The sequence below is a fragment of the Macaca nemestrina genome, chromosome 1, assembly GCF_043159975.1.
Source record: "Macaca nemestrina isolate mMacNem1 chromosome 1, mMacNem.hap1, whole genome shotgun sequence".
NCBI lineage: Eukaryota > Metazoa > Chordata > Mammalia > Primates > Cercopithecidae > Macaca > Macaca nemestrina.
In genome coordinates, this window is record NC_092125.1 from 188,909,480 (window position 1) to 188,933,416 (window position 23,937).

General features: G+C 50.0%; 1 protein-coding gene across 2 annotated transcripts in view; it reads right to left on the minus strand.

Annotated features, from left to right (window-relative positions):
• Positions 1-4,325: 4,325 nt before the first annotated feature.
• Positions 4,326-23,937, minus strand: part of LOC105494916 (kinesin family member 2C) — a 28,883-nt gene continuing 9,271 nt past the window's right edge. For both annotated transcript variants that reach the window (XM_011763935.3, XM_011763936.3), the window contains 17 exons: positions 22,690-22,812; positions 19,591-19,713; positions 18,702-18,802; positions 17,682-17,777; positions 16,536-16,590; positions 16,282-16,444; positions 14,912-15,002; positions 14,588-14,651; positions 14,419-14,510; positions 13,237-13,379; positions 11,781-11,985; positions 11,563-11,673; positions 10,290-10,357; positions 9,821-9,926; positions 9,615-9,728; positions 4,587-4,710; positions 4,326-4,438 (listed from right to left, as the gene is read on the minus strand). In XM_011763935.3, coding sequence (XP_011762237.1) covers positions 4,356-4,438; positions 4,587-4,710; positions 9,615-9,728; positions 9,821-9,926; positions 10,290-10,357; positions 11,563-11,673; positions 11,781-11,985; positions 13,237-13,379; positions 14,419-14,510; positions 14,588-14,651; positions 14,912-15,002; positions 16,282-16,444; positions 16,536-16,590; positions 17,682-17,777; positions 18,702-18,802; positions 19,591-19,713; positions 22,690-22,812 — 1,862 coding nt within the window. In that variant the 3' untranslated portion in view covers positions 4,326-4,355. The remainder of the gene's footprint in view (positions 4,439-4,586; positions 4,711-9,614; positions 9,729-9,820; positions 9,927-10,289; positions 10,358-11,562; positions 11,674-11,780; positions 11,986-13,236; positions 13,380-14,418; positions 14,511-14,587; positions 14,652-14,911; positions 15,003-16,281; positions 16,445-16,535; positions 16,591-17,681; positions 17,778-18,701; positions 18,803-19,590; positions 19,714-22,689; positions 22,813-23,937) is intronic.

Below are 23,937 nucleotides of genomic sequence, written 5' to 3' on the forward strand. Positions count from 1 at the left end.
AGAATAAAATCTAAATTCCTTACTTGGGCCTAGACAACCCCAGTGTTAGGCCTCTGCTTATCTCTTTACTTATTTCCTACCTCTCCAATCTCTGGCACATGGACATTGCTGTGCCTGCCTTAAACCTTCAGGCTGTGCCTCAGGCCTTCTTGCTCTGGCAGGAAATGCTCTTCACCCAGGTCTTAGCATGGCTCCCTCCTTCAATTCATTCAAGTCTGCTCAGAATGTCACCCCTCTACACACACTGGGAGGCCTTTTCTGAGCCTGTTTTTTGTTTTGTTTTGTTTTGTTTTGAGACGGAGTTTTGCTCTTGTCGCCCAGGCTGGAGTGCAATGGTACAATCTCGGCTCACCACAACCTCTGCCTCCCAGATTCAAGCGATTCTCTTGCCTCAGCCTCCCGAGCAGCTGGGATTACAGGCATACACCACCACGCCCAGCTAATTTTTGTATTTTTTTTTTTTTTTTTTTAGTAGAGATGGGGTTTCTCCATGTTGGTCAGGCTGGTCTTGAACTCCCGACCTCAGGTGATCTGCCTGCCTCAGCCTCCCAAAGTGCTGGGATTACAGGTGTGAGCCACCATGCCTGGCCTTTTTTTTTTTTTTTTTTAAGTTTTAGACACAGGGTCTCATTATACTGCTCAGGCCAGAGTTCTGAGTCTGCTTTCTAAAGTAGCGACACTCTCTCATCTTTCTCTACCCACTTACTACCTATCATTTGTTTACATGCACATTATCTGTTTTCTCCACTGAAATACAATGTACATAAGGGTAGAAACTTATTCACTGCCATATTTCTAATACCTATACATAGAATAATGCTTGCTATTTAATAAGTACTCAATAACTTTTTTTTTTTTTTTGGAGATGGAGTCTCACTCTGCTTCCCAATCTGGAGTGCAGTGGCGTGATCTCGGCTTACTGCAAGCTCTGCCTCCCAGGTTCATGCCATTCTTCTGCCTCAGCCTCCAGAGTAGCTGGGACTAAAGGTGCCCACCACCACACCCAGCTAATTTTGTGTGTGTGTGTGTATTTGTTTTGTTTTTTTTTTTTTTGAGACGGAGTCTTGCTTTGTCGCCCAGGCTGGAGTGCAGTGGCGCAATCTCCACTCACTGCAAGCTCCGCTTCCCGGGTTCACACCATTCTCCTGCCTCAGCCTCCCGTGTAGCTGGGACTACAGGCGCCCGCCACCACGCCCGGCTCATTTTTTTAAATGTATTTTTAGTAGAGACGGGGTTTCACCGTGTTAGCCAGGATGGTCTCGATCTCCTGACCTCGTGATCCGCCCGTCTCGGCCTCCCAAAGTGCTGGGATTACAGGCGTGAGCCACCGCGCCCGGTCAACGTGTGTGTGTGTATTTTTAGTAGAGACGGGGTTTCACCATCTTAGCCAGGATGGCCTCGATCTCCTGACCTTGTGATCTGCCCGCCTCGGCCTCCCAAAGTGCTGAGATTACAGGCATGAGCCACCGTGCCCGGCCTTTTTTTTTTTTTGATACGGGGACTGGCTCTGTCGCCCAGGCTGGAGTGCAATGGTGCAATCTCAGCTCATTGTAACCTCTGCCTCCCAGGCATAAGCCATCCTCCCACCTTACCCTCCCAATGAGTTGGGACCACAGGCACATGCCACCACGCCTGGCTTATTTTTATATTTTCTTTAGCGATTGGGTCTCTTTTTTTTGAGATAGCCTCGCTCTGTTGCCCAGGCAGGAGTGCAGTGGTGCGACCTCAGCTCACTGCAGCCTCTGCCTCCCAGGTTCAAGCGATTCTTCTGCCTCAGCCTCCCGAGTAGCTGGGATTATAAGCGTGCGCCACCACATCCAGCTCATTTTTGTAGAGACAGGGTTTCACCAGGTTGGCCAGGCTGGTCTCCAACTCCTGGCCTCGTTTTCCGCCCATCTTGCCCTCCCAGAGTGCTGGGATTATAGGCGTGAGCCACAGCACCCAGCCAAGACTGGGTCTCATTTTGTTGCCCAGAATGGTCTTGAACTCCTGAGCTCAAGCAGTCTGCCCACCTCGGCCTCCCAGAGTACAGCACTCAATAAATATTTAAATGGCACTTAAATATTCAATCTAATTATTGTTCTACTCACATTGTATTTACTTGGTTTTCCCAGGTTTAATATAGCATATTAATGGAGTAAAGGAAGAAACAAAACCACATGATCACTTCAAAACACAGAAAAAGCATTTGACAAAATCCAATACCCTCTGGCGATTAAAAGACTCAACAAACTAGAAGTAAAAGCAAACTCCTGGCGTAGTGCAGTGGCTCATGCCTGTAATCCCAGCACTTTGGGAGGCCAGGAGTCTCTGTGACTGAGGGCTTCCCAAACACTCATTTGCTTGTATGGTTCCTAGGTTAAACCTTTTAGTGGCACCTCATTACCATTCCGATAATCCATGCTCCATGACATGGAATATAGAGTTCTCCAGTTCCTAAGCTGTTCATGCCCTGTGACTGGGCCCTCAGTCCACTGGGCAGACTTTTTCTTCAAGACCAAATTGGTGTTTCCCTTTGGATCCTTCCCTGACCAGCAGGTTAAGTGCTTTATTCAGCCTTTGTATGAATGGTAATGAGGCATCACTAAAAGGTTTAAGGCTAGGAACCTTACAACCAAATGTGTTTAGGGAGCCCTCAGTCAGGGAGACTCCTTGCCTCAACCCCACAGAATCTAACAGGCCCTGGGCTGACTATAATAGGGTGCCTTCTTTTTCTTTTTTTTTTTTTTGAGTTGGAGTTTTGCTTTTGTTGCCTGAGCTGGAGTGCAATGGCGTGATCTTCGCTCACCACAACCTCTGCCTCCTGGGATTACAGGTATGCGTCACCACGGCCAGCTAATTTTGTATTTTTAGTAGAGACAGGGTTTCTCCATGTTGGTCAGGCTGGTCTTGAACTCCTGATGTCAGGTGATCTGCCCACCTCAGTCTCCCAAAGTGCTGGGATTACAGGCATGAGCCACCGAGCCCGGCTTTTTTGTTTCTGTTTTTTGAGACGAGTCTTGCTCTTGTTCCCCAGGCTGGAGTGCGATGGCACAATCTCAACTTACTGCAACCTCCGCCTCCCGGGTTCAAGCGATTCTCCTGCCTCAGCCTCCTGAGTAGCTGGGATTACAGGTGCCTGCCACCACACCCGGCTAATTTTTTGGATTTTTAGTAGAGATGGGGTTTCACCATGTTGGTCACAAACTCCTGACCTCAGGTGATCCGCCCGCCTCGGCCTCCCAATGTGCTAGGATTACAGGTGTGAGCCACAATGCCCGGCTTTCTTTTTTTTTTTGAGACAGAGTCTTGCTCTGTCATCTAGGCTGGAGTGCTGTGGCACAGTCTTGGGTCACTGCAACCTCCACCTCCCAGGTTCAAGCAATTCTCCTGCCTCAGCCTCCAGAATAGCTAGAACTATAGGTGCGTGCCACCATGCACTATGCCCGGCTAATTTTTGTATTTTTAGTAGAGATGGGGTTTCACCACGTTGGCCAGGCTGGTCTCGAACTCCTTACCTCGAGATCTGCCCGCCTTAGCCTTCCAAAGTGCTGGGATTATAGGCGTGGGCCACCACGCCTGGCAGCCATCTTCCTTCTACTTAGAGTTCCTGTTCCCAGGCCTAGTAAGCATCTCATAGACATCAAACAAGTCACAGGAGTCTTCAGCTTGTCATTGGAATTGTAGGCGTGGATATGGCCTCCTGGAAGTACAGAATTAGTACTACCGAGAGGCCAAAGGTACAGTCATGTCCTTAGTCCCAGAAGGCTCAGACATATCCCAGGCCCTTTCCACACACTTAAACAGCTAATTTATTTTTTTCTCTTTATTGTTACATACAATGTATAAACACATAAAACGGAAAACAGTAGGGATCCTCTTGGATCTCTAGGAAGACAGTAAGGTAGAAAGTCATCTCAGAAACATTTTTTTGAAGTACAAGACATTCAGTGCTCGGACCAAAGGTGTAGAAGGTTTAGAGCCAGCAGATAGCTGGACTAAAGGCTCCCTCTCTCTCCCCAGAGCCAGGACAACCCCAGGGAGCTCTCCATTAGCAGCCAGTCCACACAGGCAGGATGCTGTGGAGAAAGCTCTATGCTGAGAACATTCTCCTTGATGGGAAGAAGGGCAACACAAAAGGGTAACTAAGAGCTCCTTCCTCCCACGAGGGCGACAACCGAGGAAAAGAAAAGGAGTGTTTCATGTCACTCGGACCCCTCCCCAGCTGCCTTGGGCCCAGATGCCCCCATATGTGGCGTTTACCAGAACCTGTCCCAGCTCAGACCCTGCCTAGACCCACCAGGTGCCCAAAATTCTCTGGGGAGGGCCAGGGAAGAGGCTGGGTGTCAAAGCAAACAGATCTTTATTTGCAGTCATCACTGGGGCCGTTTCTTGCTGCTTATTTGTCTGCTAGCCTGCTCTTCCAGCTGCATGGCCAGGCGCAAGGCCTTGATGACATCTGGAAGAAAGGGGTAGTGGTACATATGGGGTTAGTGAGAGTCTGAGGAGCCCCCATTCACTCAAGGCAGAGCTGCTATCACTTGCAGCTGCCCAAGAGCCAGCAGAGGCCACCATCGTCCACCTGCACCCCATCCAGCCATACCCACCTCGCAGGGCCGAGAAATGCTTGGCTTGCTGGGCCAGAGCAAATTCCGCTTTGTTCACAAAGGTCTCTAGGTCATAGTCCGGCTGCTCAGTCATCTCAGAGAGCTCAAGCCAATCTGGTCCTTGCTACAACACAGGGAGGACCTTGTCAGTTCACTAACCATTTAGCAAATCATTCCTGGGGTCCTAACAACTGCAATGCAGACAACTGAGCAAGATGCCTTACCTCTGGTCCATGACCCACACCCTGCCTGTGCACCCTCTTCCCAAGGAAATCTTTAGCTTGAATTCACCCTCTTCCTAACCCAAGCTTCTTTTTTCTTTTTTTTTTTTTTTTGAGACGGAGTTTCACTCTTGTTGCCCAGGCTGGAGTGCAATGGTGCGATCTCGGATCACCACAACCTCCACTCCCCGAGTTTAAGGGATTCTCCTGCCTCAGCCTCCCAAGTAGCTGGGATTACAGGCATGTGCCACCACGCCTGGCTAATTTTGTATTTTTAGTAGAAACAGGGTTTCTCCATGTTGGCCAGGCTGGTCTCGAACTCCCGACCTTAGGTGATCCACCAGCCTCAGCCTCCCAAAGTGCTGGGATTACAGGCCTGAGGAACCATTCCTGGCCTCCTACCCCAAGCTTATCCCCATCTCTTATATCAAACGAATAACATCATTGGTCCTGATGCCCAAGCTAGAAATTTGAGTGATTTTATTTTTATTTTTTTTGAGATGGAGTCTTACTTTGTCACCTAGGCTGGAGTGAAGTGGCGTGCAATCCTGGCTCACTGCAACTTCCGCCTCCCAAGTTTAAGCGATTCTCTTATCTCAGTCTCCCGACTAGCTGGGACTACAGGTGCACGCCACCACACCCAGCTAATTTTCTTTTTTCTTTGAGACAGAGTCTTGCTCTGTCGTCAGGCTGGAGTGCAGTGGCGCGATCTCGGCTCATTGCAACCTCTGCCTCCCGGGTTCAAGCGATTCCCCTGCCTCAGCCTCCCAAGTAGCTGGGACTACAGGTGCGTGCCACCACGCCCAGCTAATTTTATTTTTTAGTAGAGATGGGGTTTCACCATGTTGGCCAGGATGGTCTTGATCTCCTGACCTTGTGATCCACCTGCCTCAGCCTCCCAAAGTGCTGGGATTACAGGCGTAAGCCACCATGCCCAGTCTGAGTGACTTTATTCTTTCACCCTACTTGTCACCAAATCCTCCCCAATTCTGCTCCCTAAATGGTTCTTTTTTTTTTTTTTGAGACGGAGTCTCGCTCTGTCGCCCAGGCTGGAGTGCAGTGGCCGGATCTCAGCTCACTGCAAGCTCCGCCTCCCGGGTTCACGCCATTCTCCGGCCTTAGCCTCCAGAGTAGCTGGGACTACAGGTGCCCGCCACCTCACCCGGCTATTTTTTGTATTTCTTAGTAGAGACGGGGTTTCACCGTGTTAGCCAGGATGGTCTCGATCTCCTGACCTCGTGATCCGCCCATCTCGGCCTCCCAAAGTGCTGGGATTACAGGCTTGAGCCACCGCGCCCGGCCCCTAAATGGTTCTTTTTATTACAATTTTTGCTGCTCACACCACCTTTGGGATATTTATTTATTTTTATTTTTTGTAGAGATGGGGCCATGTTGCCCAGGCTGGTCTCGAACTCCTGGGCTCAAGTGATCTTCCTTCCTTGACCTCCCAAAGTGTTGAGATTACAGGCATGACCCACTTCACCTGGCCAAATGATTATTTTATTTTTGAGACAATCTTGCTCTATCGCCCAGGCCGGAGTGCAGTGGCACTATCTCGGCTCACTACAACCTTCGCCTCCTGGGCTCAAGTGATTCTTCTGCCTCAGCCTCCCAAGTAGCTGGGATTACAGGCACCTGCCACCACGCCTGGCTAATTTTTGTATTTTTAGTAGAGACGGGGTTTCACCATGTTGGCCACGCTGGTCTCGAACACTTGACCTCAGGTGATTGCCTGCCTGATCACCTGATTCTTTTTAAATAATAAATATACAGCCGGGCGCAGTGGCTCACGCCTGTAATCCCAGCACTTTGGGAGGTCGAGGCGGGTGGATCACCTGAGGTTGGAGTTCGAGACCAGCCCGACCAACATGGAGAAACCCTGTCTCTACTAAAAATACAAAATTAGCTGGGCGTGGTGGCACATGCCTGTAACTCCAGTTACTTGGGAGGCTGAGGCAGGAGAATTGTTTGAACCTGGGAGGCGGAGGTTGCGGTGAGCCGTGATTGTGCCATTGCATTCCACCCCCAACCCCAAAACAAGCAAACATAAAACAACCAGATAATAGGCTGAGCATGGTGGCTCACACTCGTAATCCCAGCACTTTGGGAGGCTGAGGCAGGCGGATCACTTGAAGTCAGGAGCTCAAGACCAGCCTGGCCAACATGATAAAACCCCATCTCTACTAAAAATACAAAAAATGGCCGGGCGCGGTGGCTCAAGCCTGTAATCCCAGCACTTTGGGAGGCCGAGACGGGCAGATCCCGAGGTCAGGAGATCGAGACCATCCTGGCTAACACAGTGAAACCCCGTCTCTACTAAAAAATACAAAAAACTAGCCAGGTGAGGTGGCGGGCGCTTGTAGTCCCAGCTACTCGGGAGGCTGAGGCAGGAGAATGGCGTGAACCCGAGAGGCAGAGCTTGCAGCGAGCTGAGATCCCACCACTGCACTCCAGCCTGGGGGACAGAGTGAGACTCCGTCTCAAAAAAAAAAAAAAGGCCGGGCGCGGTGGCTCAAGCCTGTAATCCCAGCACTTTGGGAGGCCGAGACGGGCGGATCACGAGGTCAGGAGATCGAGACCATGCTGGCTAACACGGTGAAACCCCGTCTCTAGGCCGGGCGCGGTGGCTCAAGCCTGTAATCCCAGCACTTTGGGAGGCCGAGGCGGGCGGATCACAAGGTCAGGAGATCAAGACCACAGTGAAACCCCGTCTCTACTAAAAATACAAAAAATTAGCCGGGCGCGGTGGCGGGCGCCTGTAGTCCCAGCTACTCAGGAGGCTGAGGCAGGAGAATGGCGGGAACCCGGGAGGCGGAGCTTGCAGTGAGCCGAGATCGCGCCACTGCACTCCAGCCTGGGCAACAGCGTGAGACTCCGTCTCAAAAAAAAAAAAAAAAAGAAACCCCGTCTCTACTAAAAAATACAAAAAATTAGCTGGGTGAGGTGGCAGGCGCCTGTAGTCCCAGCTACTCGGGAGGCTGAGGCAGGAGAATGGCATGAACCCGGGAGGCGGAGCTTGCAGTGAGCTGAGATCCGGCCACTGCACTCCAGCCTGGGCGACAGAGCGGGACTCCGTCTCAAAAAAAAAAAAAAAAAAAAAAGAAAAATTAGACGGGCATGGTGGCAAGCACCTGTAATCCCAGGTACTCAGGAGGCTGAGGCAGGAGAATTGCTTGAACCCAGGAGGCGGAGGCTGCAGTGAGCCAAGATTGCACCACTAAACTCCAGTCTGGGTGACAGAGTGAGATTCTCTCAAAAACAAAAGCATATATATAGAGAGAGTACATATTTTGGGGGGTACCTTTTAAGATTTTGATGCTTGTATATCTAAATGGTTCGTGAATCTCATGCCCTCATTCCAATCCCATGAACACGGACACAGCTTGGTATAGGCACTAGTTTCTCTCTTTTTTTTTTTTCCCCGAGATGGAGTCTTGCTCTGTCACCCAGGCTAGAGTGCAGTGGTGCGATCTCGGCTCACTGCAACCTTCGCCTCCCGGGTTCCAGTAATTCTCCTGCCTCAGCCTCCCAGGCAGCTGGGATTACAGGCACCCGCCACCACACTTGGCTAGTTTTTTGTATTTTTAGTAGACACGGGGTTTCGCCATGTTGGCCGGGCTGGTCTCAAACTCCTGACCTCATGATCCACCTACCTCGGCCTCCCAAGGTGTTGGGATTACAAGCATGAGCCACCGTGTCTGGCTGGCACTAGTTTTTCTTGAACCCTTTCCAACAATCTCCTAACTGCCTCTACTTTTGCTTTTCCCAAGCTCCCAAACCAGGCTCCACATGGTGACCATATGATATATCTAAAGCTCTGACATGCCCATGTCACCACTCTGCTTAACACCCTCCAAAGGCTTCCACTGTCCTCATGATGCAGTCCAGGCCTGTGACCATCTAGAAGGCTCTTTAGCATCAGATCCCTGCTGACCTGTCCACAGCCTTAATTACCCTCCATCACCTGTTCATTCCTTTTGCTTTGACCACAGTGAGCCTCTCATTCATCCTGAAAGTGCCATGTGCTTACAAAACTCTGTACCCCTGAGCACTCCAGGAAGGGGAGGACAGGCCTGAGCACTTACTCTTCACAGTCCCTCCTCAGTTACACCTGCCCCAAGTTCTTCCTTCCTGCTCTGCAATCCTGAGCGCCCCACCATTAGAATGTAAATTCCTGCCTCCTGGTCACTTCCTCTTCCACAGTAGGGATTACAGTAGCAGGGGCACCTACCACTTACTAAACCCTGGCCACACACTGGGTACTGTGCTGATGCTTTATAAGCATATTACGGAACCCTCAAATACAACCATCCTACCTTGACCATTTCAGAGATGCAAAAACTGAGGCCCAGTGAGGCTAAATGACTTTCATAAGGAAATCAGCTTGTTAATGGAAGAGATAGGATTGATCTCAAGTCACACCCTTAGGGCCTATTACCTATACTTCATGTTTTTTGGCCCTTGGATCCAGCACAAGAGTTGCAACATTCACCAAAAAAACAAGAGAAGATCCCTGCATACGGATCACCCTTCAAATCCTCTATCAGGAGCATGGAGGAGAGACTGGCTCTGGTTAGTGTGATGTCAGAAAGCCTACGTGTGCCAACCTGCAGAAGGGGTTGTGATAATTAGAAGAACAGCTGGGTTAATAGGCAAAGCATTAAAGAGTGCTGGTGTAGAGGGCTGCTTCTTGCTACCCCAATGTGAACACCTGTGGGAACAAGACCCAGGTCATGTTCTGGGAATGGTACGGAACACACTGAGGGCCGTGATGCATCCAGTTCTCTGGCCAGGGCCAGCTGCCTACCTGTATGATCTCCTTGAGCTCTTCCACAGCCCTCTCCTCCAGCTCCCTGATCTGAGTCATGGCTTCGTTAAAGCTGGACATCTGGGAAGACAGTTCCTCCTCTTCCTTGGATAACTGAGAGGGCCAAAAAGAAAGACAATTGTGTGATCAGTTGCCACCTCAGCAGGCCACACTTCTGTCTTGCTTGGCCCCATCCTGGTCCTTACATTGCCTGGAATCAGCACCCCATTAGAGCAGGCTTCCATCTCTTCTGTTTCCATTTGAATCAACTGCTCTCCACTGGGCCCACTGTGGGGGCTCAGCTCCTTGACCCTGAGGAAACAAGGAGGTCTCAGATCCCCACAGCAGCCCCCTTGGTACTCACCACAGAAGCGCGGTACCACCCAGGCTTCGAGGCTTGAGGCTCCAAGGGAATGGAATGGCAACCTTGCCTTCAGCCAGGAGAGAGTCAACTAAAGCTGGACTGGAAAAGCCCCTCACCTTGCTAACTCCCCAGCAGGGCCCAGAGAGGACTGGGACAGACCTAGCTTTATGGCTGAACTCCCAAGTCCCAGGTTCAGAGTCACAGAGGAGTATACAGTAGGCCCCGAGGCCCCAGAGCCTCCTCCACTCTCATCACTGCCCTTCCCTTGCCCAGTCCTGTTCCCCATCCCACCTAGCTGTAGGTACTAGTACCTGTCTGCATATCTCAGTGTGTTTAAAGTATATTCACAGGAGCTTATGCCTGGTGAGATCGTTGCAATCTGCAAAAGAGGGATGGGTGATTAAAGGCTGAGAGGCACAGTGAGGATGCTAGATAGCCTGCCCCCGAGGGGCCTCCACTTGGAGTTTCTTCAAGCTTCGGAGACCCACATGGTATTGATGGGAGGACTCATTTAGCACTGTGCTGTGCTAGGCCACTTGCCCCATGGGCATTGCAAATTAAGATGCCTCAGACTTTGGTTTCCTACTTTCAAAGACACATCTAATTATCTTTCGCTTCATTATTCCTTTACTGAGACAGTCTTCCTACCGAGGTCCTATCTTTTCTTTTCTTTTTTTTGAGACGGAGTCTCACTCTGTTGCCTAGACAAGAGTGCAGTGGTGCGATCTTGGCTCACCGCAAGCTCCGCCTTCCGGGTTCATGCCATTCTCCTCCCTCAGCCTCCTGAGTAGCTGGGACTACAGGTGCCTGCCACCACACCCGGCTAATTTTTGTATTTTTTAGTAGAGATGGGGTTTCACCACATTAGCCAGGATGGTCTCAATCTCCTGACCTTGTGATCCACCCGCCTCCGCCTCCCAAAGTGCTGGGATTACAGGCGTGAGCCACCGCGCCCAGCCCAAGGTCCCATCTTAAAGCTCTGTGGCTTCTGCTGGAAACTTCAGTTCCCTTAGGCCAAGGGATAATGCCTTAGGTACAGGGTTTAGAGCTTAGTCAGAAAATCCTACCTTCCTTATGAAAAAGGCCCCTACCCAAAGGGTAGGGGAGAATATTCTCTTGAGGGGAAGGATGGCAGATCTCACATACAAGGGCTTGGGGATAAAACAGGGAGGAGGAAGTCATTCAAGAACACAGCTTTATGATCCAGGCTATTTCTGTTTTCTAGGCTGGGAGCCAATGAACCTGAGGGAAGCCATGGAAGAAACAAGGACTTCCCTTTCCTGCTGACCCAAAGGCCCATCTTCTGAATTCTAGAACCCCTTTTTCATCCAGTAATGGAGGAATGACCTCTCCCAAAGCAAGAGCTGCATCTACACATCTTAAAGGGAATAGATCCCTTCCTCCCGGCTTGGTTAGGCCACGAGGAGGCTGGTGCATTAAAGCAGGATCTGGAAGCTCAGTCACAGTAGAGCCTGGAAACGCAGGCAGCTGGCAGTGCTGAGCTTCCAGCCCAGGGACAGGACTGTCTGTGGAAGGCAACTCTGTCTCCTCTTGCACCATCACCTTCAAAGTGACCCTACTCACCATGCAAGTCCTAGAGTTCTCCCCAATGAAGGAGTCCCTCAGCACCTGTGTCAGCTTGCTCTCACGGAACGGGGTGTGAGCCTTGTTCTGTCCCAGGGCCCTGATGCACTCCTGTGGGGGCAGCAGGAACAACTGAGGTCCCTTCTTTCCTTGCACTGACCCCTCCCCATCCCTTCCCAGCAGCTCTCCCGGCCAACCAGCTCTAACTGCCCCACTACCTTCAGGGCTAAGAGACTCTTGTTGATTTCTGCGCCCTCCATGCGGGTCTGCCGGTCAGCACTGGAAGTGTCTGCACCTCGCTCATTCCCTGCCAGATCTACCAAAGAGAACTTGCCATGCATTCTCCCTTTAGCTCGAAGAAGAATCTGGAAGCAGGCGTGGGAGCGGGAGGAATTGGAGTTGGCAAATGTCTGCCCAGAGGTTCTGTGGTAAAGAAAGGTTATGAGATTCTGTGGTCACCAGCCCCCAAGGCACCCAAGTCCACAGACGTTCTCTAGGAAGGGAAGGACACAGATTAGGCGGCGAAGAAATCCTGTGTCTTCCTGTCCCAGGCTTCCATCTTGCCCTCCCTGGGTAGCAATTCTCCCTCCAGCTCTGGACCTAATACATTTTCCTGGCAGCCAAATTAGTACTGGATTCTGGACTAGGGAATCCAGTCCTTTGCCAGACCTGGAGCCCTAGAAGGACATGGGGAAGGATAAATTGCCTCTGCTACAAAGGGCCCACAAGGAACGGGGAAGCTGTCATGAACCACCTGCCAGAACTTGAGGACCCTGTAGAGGGCAGCCCCCTCCCTGGGCCTCCATAGCTGCCTAGCGCTCCACTGTACCAATATCCACAGCCCTAGTGGAAAAGTGCTCCCCTACTTCTGTGCAGAGGGGGTATGAACCCATTACTTCCAGCCCAGAACAGACCCAGAGCTCCTGACTTCCACCACAAAGGGAGGAAAGAGCAAAGAGGAACCCAGAGAAGCCAGGAAGCATGACTTTGGGGTAACATTTTGACTTGTTTTTTAAATTTTTTTGAGAGAGTCTTGCTCTGCCATGCAGACTGGAGTGCAGTGGTGCGATCATAGCTCACTGCAACCTCGAACTCCTGGCCTGAAGTGATCCTCTTGCTTTGTTTTCCCAAACTGCTGAGATTATAGGTGTGAGCCACTGTACCCGACCTGACTTGGTTCTGATTAGCCTCTGGCCCTGGGGTCATATGTCTTTTTTTTTTTTTTTTTTTTTTGAGACGGAGTCTCGCTCTCGCCCAGGCTGGAGTGCAGTGGCCAGATCTCAGCTCACTGCAAGCTCCGCCTCCCGGGTTCAAGCCATTCTCCTGCCTCAGCCTCCCTAGTAGCTGGGACTACAGGCGCCCGCCGCCTCACCCGGCTAGTTTTTTGTATTTTTTAGTAGAGACGGGGTTTCCCTGTGTTAGCCAGGATGGTCTTGATCTCCTGACCTCGTGATCCGCCCGTCTCGGCCTCCCAAAGTGCTGGGATTACAGGCTTGAGCCACCGCGCCTGGCCCTCATATGTCTTATAGAGACCCTATTAAGCAGAGGCCTTCGCAGCCCTTACCAAACTGGGCAAAGCAGCACTCTGTGTAAATAGAAATGTGCTCAGAGTTAGACTTTACTCATGAACCAGACATGAGAAGGTCGCTCCTTCCCCCGCACCAGGACTCTGACCTGCAGGCGCTGCCCATGTCGATCATCTTAATGACGTCATCAGCAGAGTTAACCAGGTGCTCCTGCAGCCCCACCACTTGCACCTGTTGCTTGCCGTCCTCCAGCACGCGCAGCTTGGCCTTCTTGTTGAGCAGGTCAAACAGCTGTGCCAGGCAGGGGGAATGAGGCTAAGGCCACTGGGCACCAGGGACCCTACCCGACTGCTCCCTCCTACAGAGCCTGCCCAGCTCAGACAAAAGCCAGCAGCAGGAAAGGCAGAGAACATGAGATAATGGATGTCAGCCTAGCAGAGGGCAATATACTTGGGATCTGAGCCAAACTGCCTCAGTTTACTGTGACTCTGGTACCTTACTAGCTGTGTGAGCCTGGGCAAGTTAATAACCACTCTAGCCTTGCATCTCATCTGTAAAGCCGAGACAGATAGCACTTAGAATAGCACATAGCTCCTAATATCTTATTATTATTTTGAGACGGAGTTTAGCTCTTGTTGCCCGGGCTGGAGTGCAATGGCACAAGCTCTGCCTCCTGGGTTCAAGTGATTCTCCTGCCTCAGCTTCCTGAGTAGCTGGGATTACAGGTGCCCACAACCATGCCCAGCTAATCTGTTGTGTGTTTTTAGTAGAGATGGGGGTTTCACCATGTTAGCCAGGCTGGTCTCGAACTCCTGACCTCAGGTGACTTGCCTGCCACAGCCTCCCCAAGTGCTGGGATTATAGGCATGAGTCACCACGCCCAGTCCCTAATATCTTATTAATGATAAACATTAGCTATTTTATTATCTAGATCCCACTCTAGGGAAAGCAACTCTGTAGAAGCACACAGTGCATACAGAGAGGGGTGGAAAGAGATATATGGAGGTGCGGGAAGGGAAAGAATGAATATGAGACTGAATGTGCATAATCAGGGAAGAAGGGATGAAGGAAATAGGCTGAGGGAGGTCAGGACACACACAGGCAAACCTGGCACCTGAGAGGGGGCCCTGAGGAGTATTCTTGCCATATTTGTTGAACTTAGGTGCCATCTCACCATCAGATGAAACCCCCTACACGTGCATGCCAGGGCAGAGTGGCCCATCAGTGGCTTGACAGCTAATAGGTTTTTGGCTTCAACTTCTAGCCAACTTCAAGGTTTTAAAATGTGCTGGGTCCCAACAGTGTAAACAAGGGGCTTCCCACCAGCTACCTTCCCATTGTAGATCTCGAAGAATGTCACATAGACTTCCAAGCCCAATTTCCGGTAGCAGGGTTGATTCTTCAAGAGGAAGACGTCCCGGGCTGAGGGAGAGAACCTTGCTAAGCAAACAACATGCCTTTTGGTACCCAACCCTGAAGCAGCAGTACACAGTACTTACAGGCCATGGCGTAAATCCCTTTGGATGCATTCTGGGCTTTCCCAGAGAGGTCTCCGCCCATAGTCTGCAAAGGGAAGGGGTAGATGACCATGGAAAACGGCCGTTGGCCTAGGGCAGAGCACTACTGGCCCATCACCACAGTGGGCCACAACAAAGCCAGAAGGCTGGACCTAAAGCCCCTCCCTGTGTCTGACATGGCAAGGCCATCTGGTGATGGGGCATCTGCAACAAGGGGCCTTTCTTAAGAAACTCATGGTCTCCTTTTATAGGGAGCCAGGGATGCACAATGGAAAGGCTCTTTCCCTGCCAGGCCTCAATACTCACATGTGTCTTGCCACTTCCTGTCTGGCCATATGCAAAACAAGTTGCTTTTCCACCTTCGAAGATTGTCTGTACCAGTGGCCTTGCTGTGAACCTAGAAGAGGAGTAGAGTATTTGTATCTGTTCCCAAAATGTGCTCCTTGGAACATGTCCTGCCACCCTTCCACTGCAGAGTTCTCAGGGTCGATTCCTCCTTCTAAGAATAGCACTCCTCTCTTGCCTCAGTGATCCCACCTGACCCCAACCCCACTTACAAATCTAAATACTCTTAGCAAACTGGCAGTGGGATGGGGGTTGGGGGATCCCTGGGCTGACTACCCAGGAGCAAGCTGATGGCCCATACTCTAAGTCATCCAACCTTTCCTCTGACCCTGGAGACACAGGATGAAAGCCTAAGCTCAGCATCCAACTTCCAGCAGAAGAGACACTACTGGCTGGGCATGGTGGCTCACGCCTGTAATCCCAGAACTTTGGGAGGCTGAAGTGTGTGGATCACCTGAGCTCAGGAGTTTGAGACCAGCCTGACCAACATGGTGAAACTGTCTGTACTAAAAATACAAAAAATTAGCCAGGTGTGGTGATACATGCCTGTAATCCCAGCTACTTGGGAGGCTGGGGCAGGAGAATTGCTTAAACCCGGGAGGCGGGGGTTGCAGTGAGCTGAGATCTCACCACTGCACTCCAGCCTGGGTGACAGACTGACTGAGACCCCGTCTCAAAAAATAAATAAATAAAAATAAAATAAAATAAATATCCCTATGAGGGTACTGGGTGCTGTATTAGAAAGGGCAGATCCGGGGCCGGGCGCAGTGGCTCACACCTTTAATCGCAGCACTTTGGGAGGCCAAGGCGAACAGATCACCTGAGGTCAGGAGTTCGAGACCAGCCTGACCAACAGGGCGAAACCCTGTCTTTACTAAAAACACAAAATTAGCCAGGTGTGATGGTGGGCACCTGTAATCTCAGCTACTCAGGAGGCTGAGGCAGGAGAATTGCTGGAACCTGGGAGGCGGAGGTTGCAGTGAGCTGAGATTGTGCCCCTGCACTCTAGTCTGGGCAACAAGAGTGAAATTCTGTCTCAAAAAAAAAAAAAAGCAGCAGAGCAGATCCCAGTGGACAATAAGATGGCTGCATAAGGCACAGGAAGAATCCCTGGAGCCTGGCCAGCCCTGCCTCAGCGCATAATGGGTAATACCTCATTATTCAGGATCCACTCAAGGATGGGCCACTAAGCTCAAAGGGTATGACCCAAAGAAAACACAGAAGCGAGGAAGAGCCTCAGAATTCAGCATGTCTGTGAGTAGTGTTACCACCATGTCCCACAACAAAAATGGAAAGGCACAAGGAGGGAAAAATAGATGCAAGGGACTAACCTGTAGACAACTTCATTTGAAGCTGTTTCATCAAATGCAAAGTCAAAGCAGAATGCTTGGTTCTCCAAATACTTTGTTAAGTCCACTTTCAACTTGGGTTCATGTACCAAGAGGAGACACTTGCTAGGAATGGAAATCACATCAATTTCCTTCTTGGCCAATTCTGCAGAAGGAGAGTATTTCAGGGGGTGCTCCCTGGAAACAGAAGGCCCCTTAATCAGTCTGAAGCCTCTTCCTGACTGAACAGGACTTACCTTGCTTATTCAGTGGGCGTTTCCTAACACAGACACATATTCTGTGCTCTTCGATCTGCAAGTGGATAAGAGGAGGCAACCAACAGCAAAGGGTCAGAGCAATTTCAAAAGCAAGCTTGTCCAGAACTTCCACCCCTTCCAATCCCATGTCTGGCCCAGTCAGAGGACAAGGTCTAACACTAGGACCCCTGCATCCTCCATTAGATACTCCAGAGCACAAGATGAGAGCACTGGATTTTGTTCCCATTTTTCTCACTCTGCTGTCTACAGGAGTTTCAGCACTACTTTCATGATTCTTACTAATGCAGGAATCTAGCCAACCTATGGTAGTGGGAGTGGAACCCAGTTTATAAAGATCAGACCCCTCCCATGCGGGCCTCACTGGCTTCAGCCCACCAAAGGATATTAAAAAATAACCTCGGCTGGACATATTGGCTCACGCCTGTAATTCCAGAACTTTGGGAGGCCAAGGTGGGCAGATCATGAGGTCAGGAGTTCGAAACCAGCCTGGCCAACATGGTGAAACCCCATCTCTACTAAAAATACAAAAATTAGCTGGACTTGGTGGCACATGCCTGTAATCCCAGCTAATGGGGAGGCTGAGGCAGGAGGATTGCTTGAACCCGGGAGGCAGAGGCTGCAGTGAGCCAAGATCATGCCATTGTACTCCAGCCTGGGCGACAGAGTGAGACTCCGTCTCAAAAAATAAAATAAAATAAAATAAAATAGCCTCTGCCAGGCACGGTGGCTTACACCTGTAATCCCAGCACTTTGGGAAGTCGAGGCGGGCAGATCGCTTGAACCTAGAAGTTTGAGATTGGCCTGGGCAACATGGTGAAACCCCCGTCTGCCAAAAATACAAAAAATCAGCAGGGTGCGGTGGAATGCATCTGTGGTCCCAGCTACCCGGGAGGCTGAGGTAGGGAGGATCACTCAAGCCCAGGGAAGTGGAGGTTGCAGTGATCCAAGATCGCACCACTGCACTCCAGCCTGTGTTGACAGAGACCCCATCTCAAAAAAAAAAAAAAAAAAAAACGCTCAAAGGTGAGTAAAGATTCCTGCATGCCCTCATTCCTGTAAAGAGAAGTTTTCTGTCCCTCCATTGTACACTTACTCAAGAAAGAGAAGTTCTTTAGATGTACTTACAGGATCAGTCATAGTAAGTGGATGACATTCCAAAGTAGCCCGAAATTCTTTAATCATTCGGGCAAATTCCCAGTTTGGAAAACTACTGTCATACTCCTGGTTTGAGACGAGAGTGAAAAAGGGCAGATTGTTAAGATATAAGTGCTCTCAGACCCCTATGCGGCAGCAGCAATAGCTCTTTGCTCACCACCCTTCACAGTTGTCAAAGTCCCCGCCCTGGCTGTAGGTTGAGAAGCCAGGTACAAAGCACTGGAGAAGAGACTGGCAGAGGGGCCTAAGCATACACCAAAGCATGCTAGAAACTGGGACTAGGGCCAGTTCCACATTCTAGGAGGCACAGCAGCAGACTGGGCTACCTAGAAGCAATGAACCCAAATAAGGGGACTGTACTGCAGTCCCTGCCCTCCAAATGCGTACAACTCAGGGGAGGGTGGGAGAAAGCAGACCAATTATGCCCTGCAGCCCCTCTGCCCATCCTGCCATGTGAGCATGTGGCTTGCTTACTAGACAATCAGCATGAAATATTCCTCATCTAAGGACCTTCAGAAACATTTCTGAATTACTTGTTCTCTGAATCCTGATAAACCAGTTAAATTTCCTGGATATCAGAATTGGAGCCTCAGAGGCCAGATGCAATGGCTTATGCCTACAATCCCAGCACTTTAGAAGGCCAAGAGTTCCAGACCAGCCTGGGCAAAATAGCGAAACTCCGTCTCTACTAAAAATACAAAAAAGTAGCTGGCACACGCCTGTAATCCCAGCTACTTGGGAGGCTGAGGCACAAGAATCACTTGAACTCAGAGGTGGAGGTTGCAGTGAGCCGAGATCACACCACTGCACTCCAGCCTGGGCAACAGAGCAAGACTCTGTCTCAAAAAAAAAAAAAAAAAAAAAAGAATTGGGGCCTCAAGAACTGGAGCCTCAGAAATGCTGGGGCCCAACTGTATCTCGGCTGCGTGTAGGGTTTCGGTTAAGGACACCTGTCCAAAAACCCTTGCCCTAGCCTCCCAAGAAAGGTACCTGAGCTCGTTTCATTCTCATTTCAGAGTTCTGGGCCTTCTTCTCTTCTCGCTTGTTCTTCATTTTTTCCACTTCCTTCACAATACATGATTTCCTCCGAACTACAAAAACATTAAAAAAAAAAAGGAAGCCCACTCTGTTACCAGTCTAAGCCAGCCTGCTCTTTTCTGGCTATTTACTGAGTACTGGGCCTTTCCCAGGGAGAGGCCTTCTCTAGATCCTTACTCTTAAATCACTATATGCAAAAAGAAGTAATAGATGTGACTCTCGGGATGGACAAGTCCACAAAGTAGTGGCCTGGCCAGTGTGAAGTCAAATAGTGATAACTGTACTCCAGTTCTAACCCAAACTTTCCCTAAGCATCTTGGCTACTTTCTCAACAACCACAGAGGTGAGACAGTTCTTGTTTTTTTGTTTTTTTTTTTTTTTTGAGACGGAGTCTTTCTCTGTCACGTAGGCTGGAGTGCAGTGGCCGGATCTCAGCTCACTGCAAGCTCCGCCTCCTGGGTTTACGCCATTGTCTTGCCTCAGCCTCCCGAGTAGCTGGGACTACAGGGGCCCGCCACCTCGCCCGGCTAGTTTTTTGTATTTTTTAGTAGAGACGGGGTTTCACTGTGTCAGCCAGGATGGTCTCGATCTCCTGACCTCGTGATCCGCCCGTCTCGGCCTCCCAAAGTGCTGGGATTACAGGCTTGAGCCACCGCGCCCGGCCAGACAGTTCTTGTTTTGTCTTGATAATGAAAGACTGATTCCATGGCCAAAGGAAAACATGCCCCCATGTGACAAACAGGGCTTGAACTCAGGTGCCAAGGTAAGCCAGGTTTAGGACAGGATGTTAACTATCTGTGCCTCACTGGAAACAGAACAGCAGACAGCTCAGTGTGTCTACCTGAGTTCACAGGGTTTGCAGAAGAGCTGCCTCGGATGGAATGGACTTGCTCTTCCACCTCCTCGCTGACCATCCTCGATGGTATTTCAGCCACTGCGGGGCAGGAAGGCCTAGGGTGGGCAGCTGTAGGGGAACAAGAGTCACTGGATAAGCAGGCAGGTATACCACAGGCATCTCACCTGAGCCCATGGCCCTGGTTATGGGCCGGGAGAGTGACCTGCGTGCTCAGCAAGGCTCTTACAGTATGTGCAGAGCTTGTACTTTTCCCTTCACCTCAGCCCACACTCTCACCCTGACCACGTTTTCTGCAAGGGCTGGCTCCTAGGGTCAAAATATCTTAAAGGGTATGTGAACAGTTTAGTATGGGCTTTGACATGAAGGGAAAAGCCTCTGAGGACATGAACTCTTTAGGCTTCACCCAAGCCTGGGTTCTCAGGTCAGGCCAGGTCTGGTCTTAGGGAGAAAAGCCAGGCCTTTCTGACTTCTCCCAAGCCTCAGCAACCCAGGTGGTTAACAGGAGCAAAGACTGAAAAGCTAGGGTGATGGGGAACTGGGGAAACAACTAACCAGATTGATTCAATACAGAAAGGTCCAATCCACAACACCTCATTACTTCCCATACTTGGTCATGACCCATTCATTTACTTTCATCCTATTAGAGCTGAATTTGATATATGTAAAGTGTAATGGTTGTGTGTCTTACAAAATTTGCATCTACTTTATATAATCTATTAAAGACTGACAAACAATTCACATTAAAAATTTTTGTTTATATTTACTAATTTTCCACACCTCATCTGACTCACTTAAAAAATTTTAAAATTGTGCGAACCCGGGAGGCAGACTTTGCAGTGAGCCGAGATCACGCCACTGCATTCCAGCCTGGGCAACAGAGACTCCGTCTCAAAAAAAAAAAAAATTTTTTTAAATTTAATTTATATAGGCTGGGCACGGTGGCTTGCTCACACCTGTAATCCCAGCTGGGAGGCCGAGGTGGGTGGATCACGAGGTCAGGAGATCGAGACCATCCTGGCTAACACTGTGAAACCCCATCTCTACTAAAAAAATACAGAAAAATTAGCCGGGCATGGTGGTGGGTGCCTGTAGTCCCAGCTACTCAGGAGGCTGAAGCAGAAGAATTGCATGAACCCGGGAGGCGGAGCTCACAGTAAGCCAAGATCGCGCCACTGCACTCCAGCCTGGGTGACAGAGCGAGACTCCATCTCAAAAAAAAAAAAAAGGCCGGGCGCGGTGGCTCAAGCCTGTAATCCCAGCACTTTGGGAGGCCGAGACGGGCGGATCACGAGGTCAGGAGATCGAGACCATCCTGGCTAACACAGTGAAACCCCGTCTCTACTAAAAAATACAAAAAACTAGCCGGGCGAGGTGGCGGGCGCCTGTAGTCCCAGCTACTCGGGAGGCTGAGGCAGGAGAATGGCGTAGACCCGGGAGGCGGAGCTTGCAGTGAGCTGAGATCCGGCCACTGCACTCCAGCCTGGGCAACAGAGCGAGACTCCGTCTCCAAAAAAAAAAAAAAAAAAAAAAAAAAATTCAATTTATATAAAGTACAAAAAAGGGTTGGGCGCAGTGGCTTATGCCTGTAATCCCAGCACTTTGTGAGGCTGAGGCGGGCAGATCATGAGGTCAGGAGTTTGAGATCAGCCTGGCCAATGTGATGAAACCCTGTCTCTACTAAAAATACAAAAATTAGCTGGGTGTGGTGGTGTGCACCTGTAGTCCTAGCTAGTCGGGAGGCTGAGCCAAGATAATCACTTGAACCTGGGAGGCAGAGGTTGCAGTGAGCCGAGATCAAGCCATAGCACTCCAGCCTGGGTGATGGAGTGAGACTCTGTCTCAAAAAAAAAAAAAAAGTATAAAAAGAGGGCCAGGTGCGGTAGCTCACACCTGTAATCCCAGAACTTTGGGAGGCCAAGGCAGGCGGATCACATGAGGTCAGGTGTTTGAGACCAGCCTGACCAACATGGAGAAATCCCGTCTCTACTAAAAAGACAAAATTAGCCGGGCATGGTGGCACATGCCTGTAATCCCAGCTACTTGGGAGGCTGAGGCAGGAGAATCGCTGGAACCCAGGAGGCGGAGATTGAGGTGAGCCAAGATTGAGTATTGCACTCCAGCCTGGGCAACAAGAGCAAAACTCCATCTCAAAAGAAAAACAAAGTACAAAAAGAAGGCTGAGCACAGTGGCTCACGCCTGTAATCGCAGCACTTTAGGAGGCCAAGGTGGGCGGATCACTTGAGGCCAGGAGTTCGAGACCAGCCTGGCCAAAATGGCAATACCCCATCTCTACTAGAAATACAAAAATTAGCCAGGCATAGTGGCACATGCCTGTAATCCCAGCTACTCAGGAGGCTGAGGCGGGAGAATTGGTTGAACCTAGGAGGCGGAAGTTGTGGTAAGCCAAGATCATGCCATTGCACTCCAGCCTGGATGACAGAGTGAGACTCCGTCTCAATAAATAAATAAAAAAATACAGAAAGAAAAAAAGCTAATTAATGCTATTAGAAGTCAGGATTATAGGTACCCTTGAGGGGATTAGGAGCTGGAAATGTGCCCAACAGGGACTGTTGAAGTTCTGGTAATGCTCTGATCATATTAGTTACGAGTGAGTTCTGTTTATGAAAATTCACTGAACTCAATGCTATGTGTACTTAGACCTTAGACTCCTCAACTATGTCAGAGGGCTTCTGCCCAGTCTTTCACTGCTTGTGAAAGACTGATTCCATGGCCACAGGAAAACATGCCCGCATGTGAGAAACAAGGCTTGCACTCAGGTGCTTTGAAGTACTGGTAATGCTCTGATCATGTTAGATACATAAGTGTGTTCAGTTTACGAAAATTCACAGAACTATGTACTCAATGCTATGTGTACATGTCTGTGTGTATGTGTGTGTAATGTTTCAATTAAGTTTTTTAAAAAAGAGATGATTTCCAAATAAGCAAGCCGTGTTGGTAGGGAAGGAGCAGACCAGTTCTGAAGCTGGGGGAATGGATGAATCTCAGGATATTCTAGCACAGGGACCAAGCAATGTGCTTCAGGGCCTCAAACATGGCAGGTGCGGGGCACTTTCGTTACTCACGAGGAACTGAAAATTGCTTGCGGGTGTTTGCAGCTGCAGGCAGCTCCACCTCCATGTCATTCTCCTGAGCAGTGACGCGAAGCTCTGAGACAGTGGACATGCGAGTGGAGCGAGTTCGAAGACCTGGAGAACCGAGAGCAGTAGCCAGTCAGTGCTGCATGATCTGGAGGGTGGTCAGGGGCAAACCTCCAAGTTTTTTTTTTTTTTTTTGAGACGGAGTCTGGCTCTGTCGCCCAGGCTGGAGTGCAGTGGCTGGATCTCAGCTCACTGCAAGCTCCGCCTCCCAGGTTTGCGCCATTCTCCTGCCTCAGCCTCCCGAGTAGCTGGGACTACAGGCGCCCGCCACCTCGCCCGGCTATTTTTTTGTATTTTTTAGTAGAGACGGGGTTTCACCGTGTTAGCCAGGATGGTCTTGATCTCCTGACCTTGTGATCCGCCCGTCTCGGCCTCCCAAAGTGCTGGGATTACAGGCTTGAGCCACCGCGCCCGGCCAACCTCCAAGTTTTGTGCAAGGTGAAACTGGTCCCAGCCACCAGGAAAGGGGCTCACCAACTTCCCATATTCCTTAGAAAGGAAAAATTAGACCAAGTACCAGTACCCCCAAATTATGCAAATTTTGTCCACATTGTGCAAATCCAGGAGCTCCTGAGGGCAAGGACATCTCCCACAAAGAGCATCTGTCTTGAGTAAGTACAGGGACCTATAGCTATCTTGAAAACATTTCTGGAAAGAGAGAGACCTAATCTAAGTCCTTGAGAAAAAGTATTATTATTACTATTTTATTTTATTTTTTTTTTTGAGGAGTTTTGCTCTTGTTGCCCAGGCTGGAGTGCAGTGGTACAATCTTGGCTCACTGCAACCTCTGCCTCCCGGGTTCAAGCAATTCCCCTGCCTCAGCCTCCCGAGTAGCTGGGACTACAGGCGTGTGCCACCACACCCAGCTAATTTTTGTATTTTTTTTTTTAGTAGAGATGGGGTTTCACCATGTTGGCCAGGATGGTCTTTATCTCTTGACCTTGTGATCCACCCGCCTCAGTCTCCCAAAGTGCTGGGATTACAGGCGTGAACCACCGCGCCCAGCCCATCTTTTTCTTGAGACAGAGTCTCACACTGTCAGCCAGGCTGGAGTGCAGTGGTGCAATCTTGGCTCACTGCAACCTCTGCCAAAACCAACTTCTACCGAGTTTCTGAGTATTGTAAGTTCAAGCTGATGGCTATATATAATCCATATCTTGAATTTTTACAATC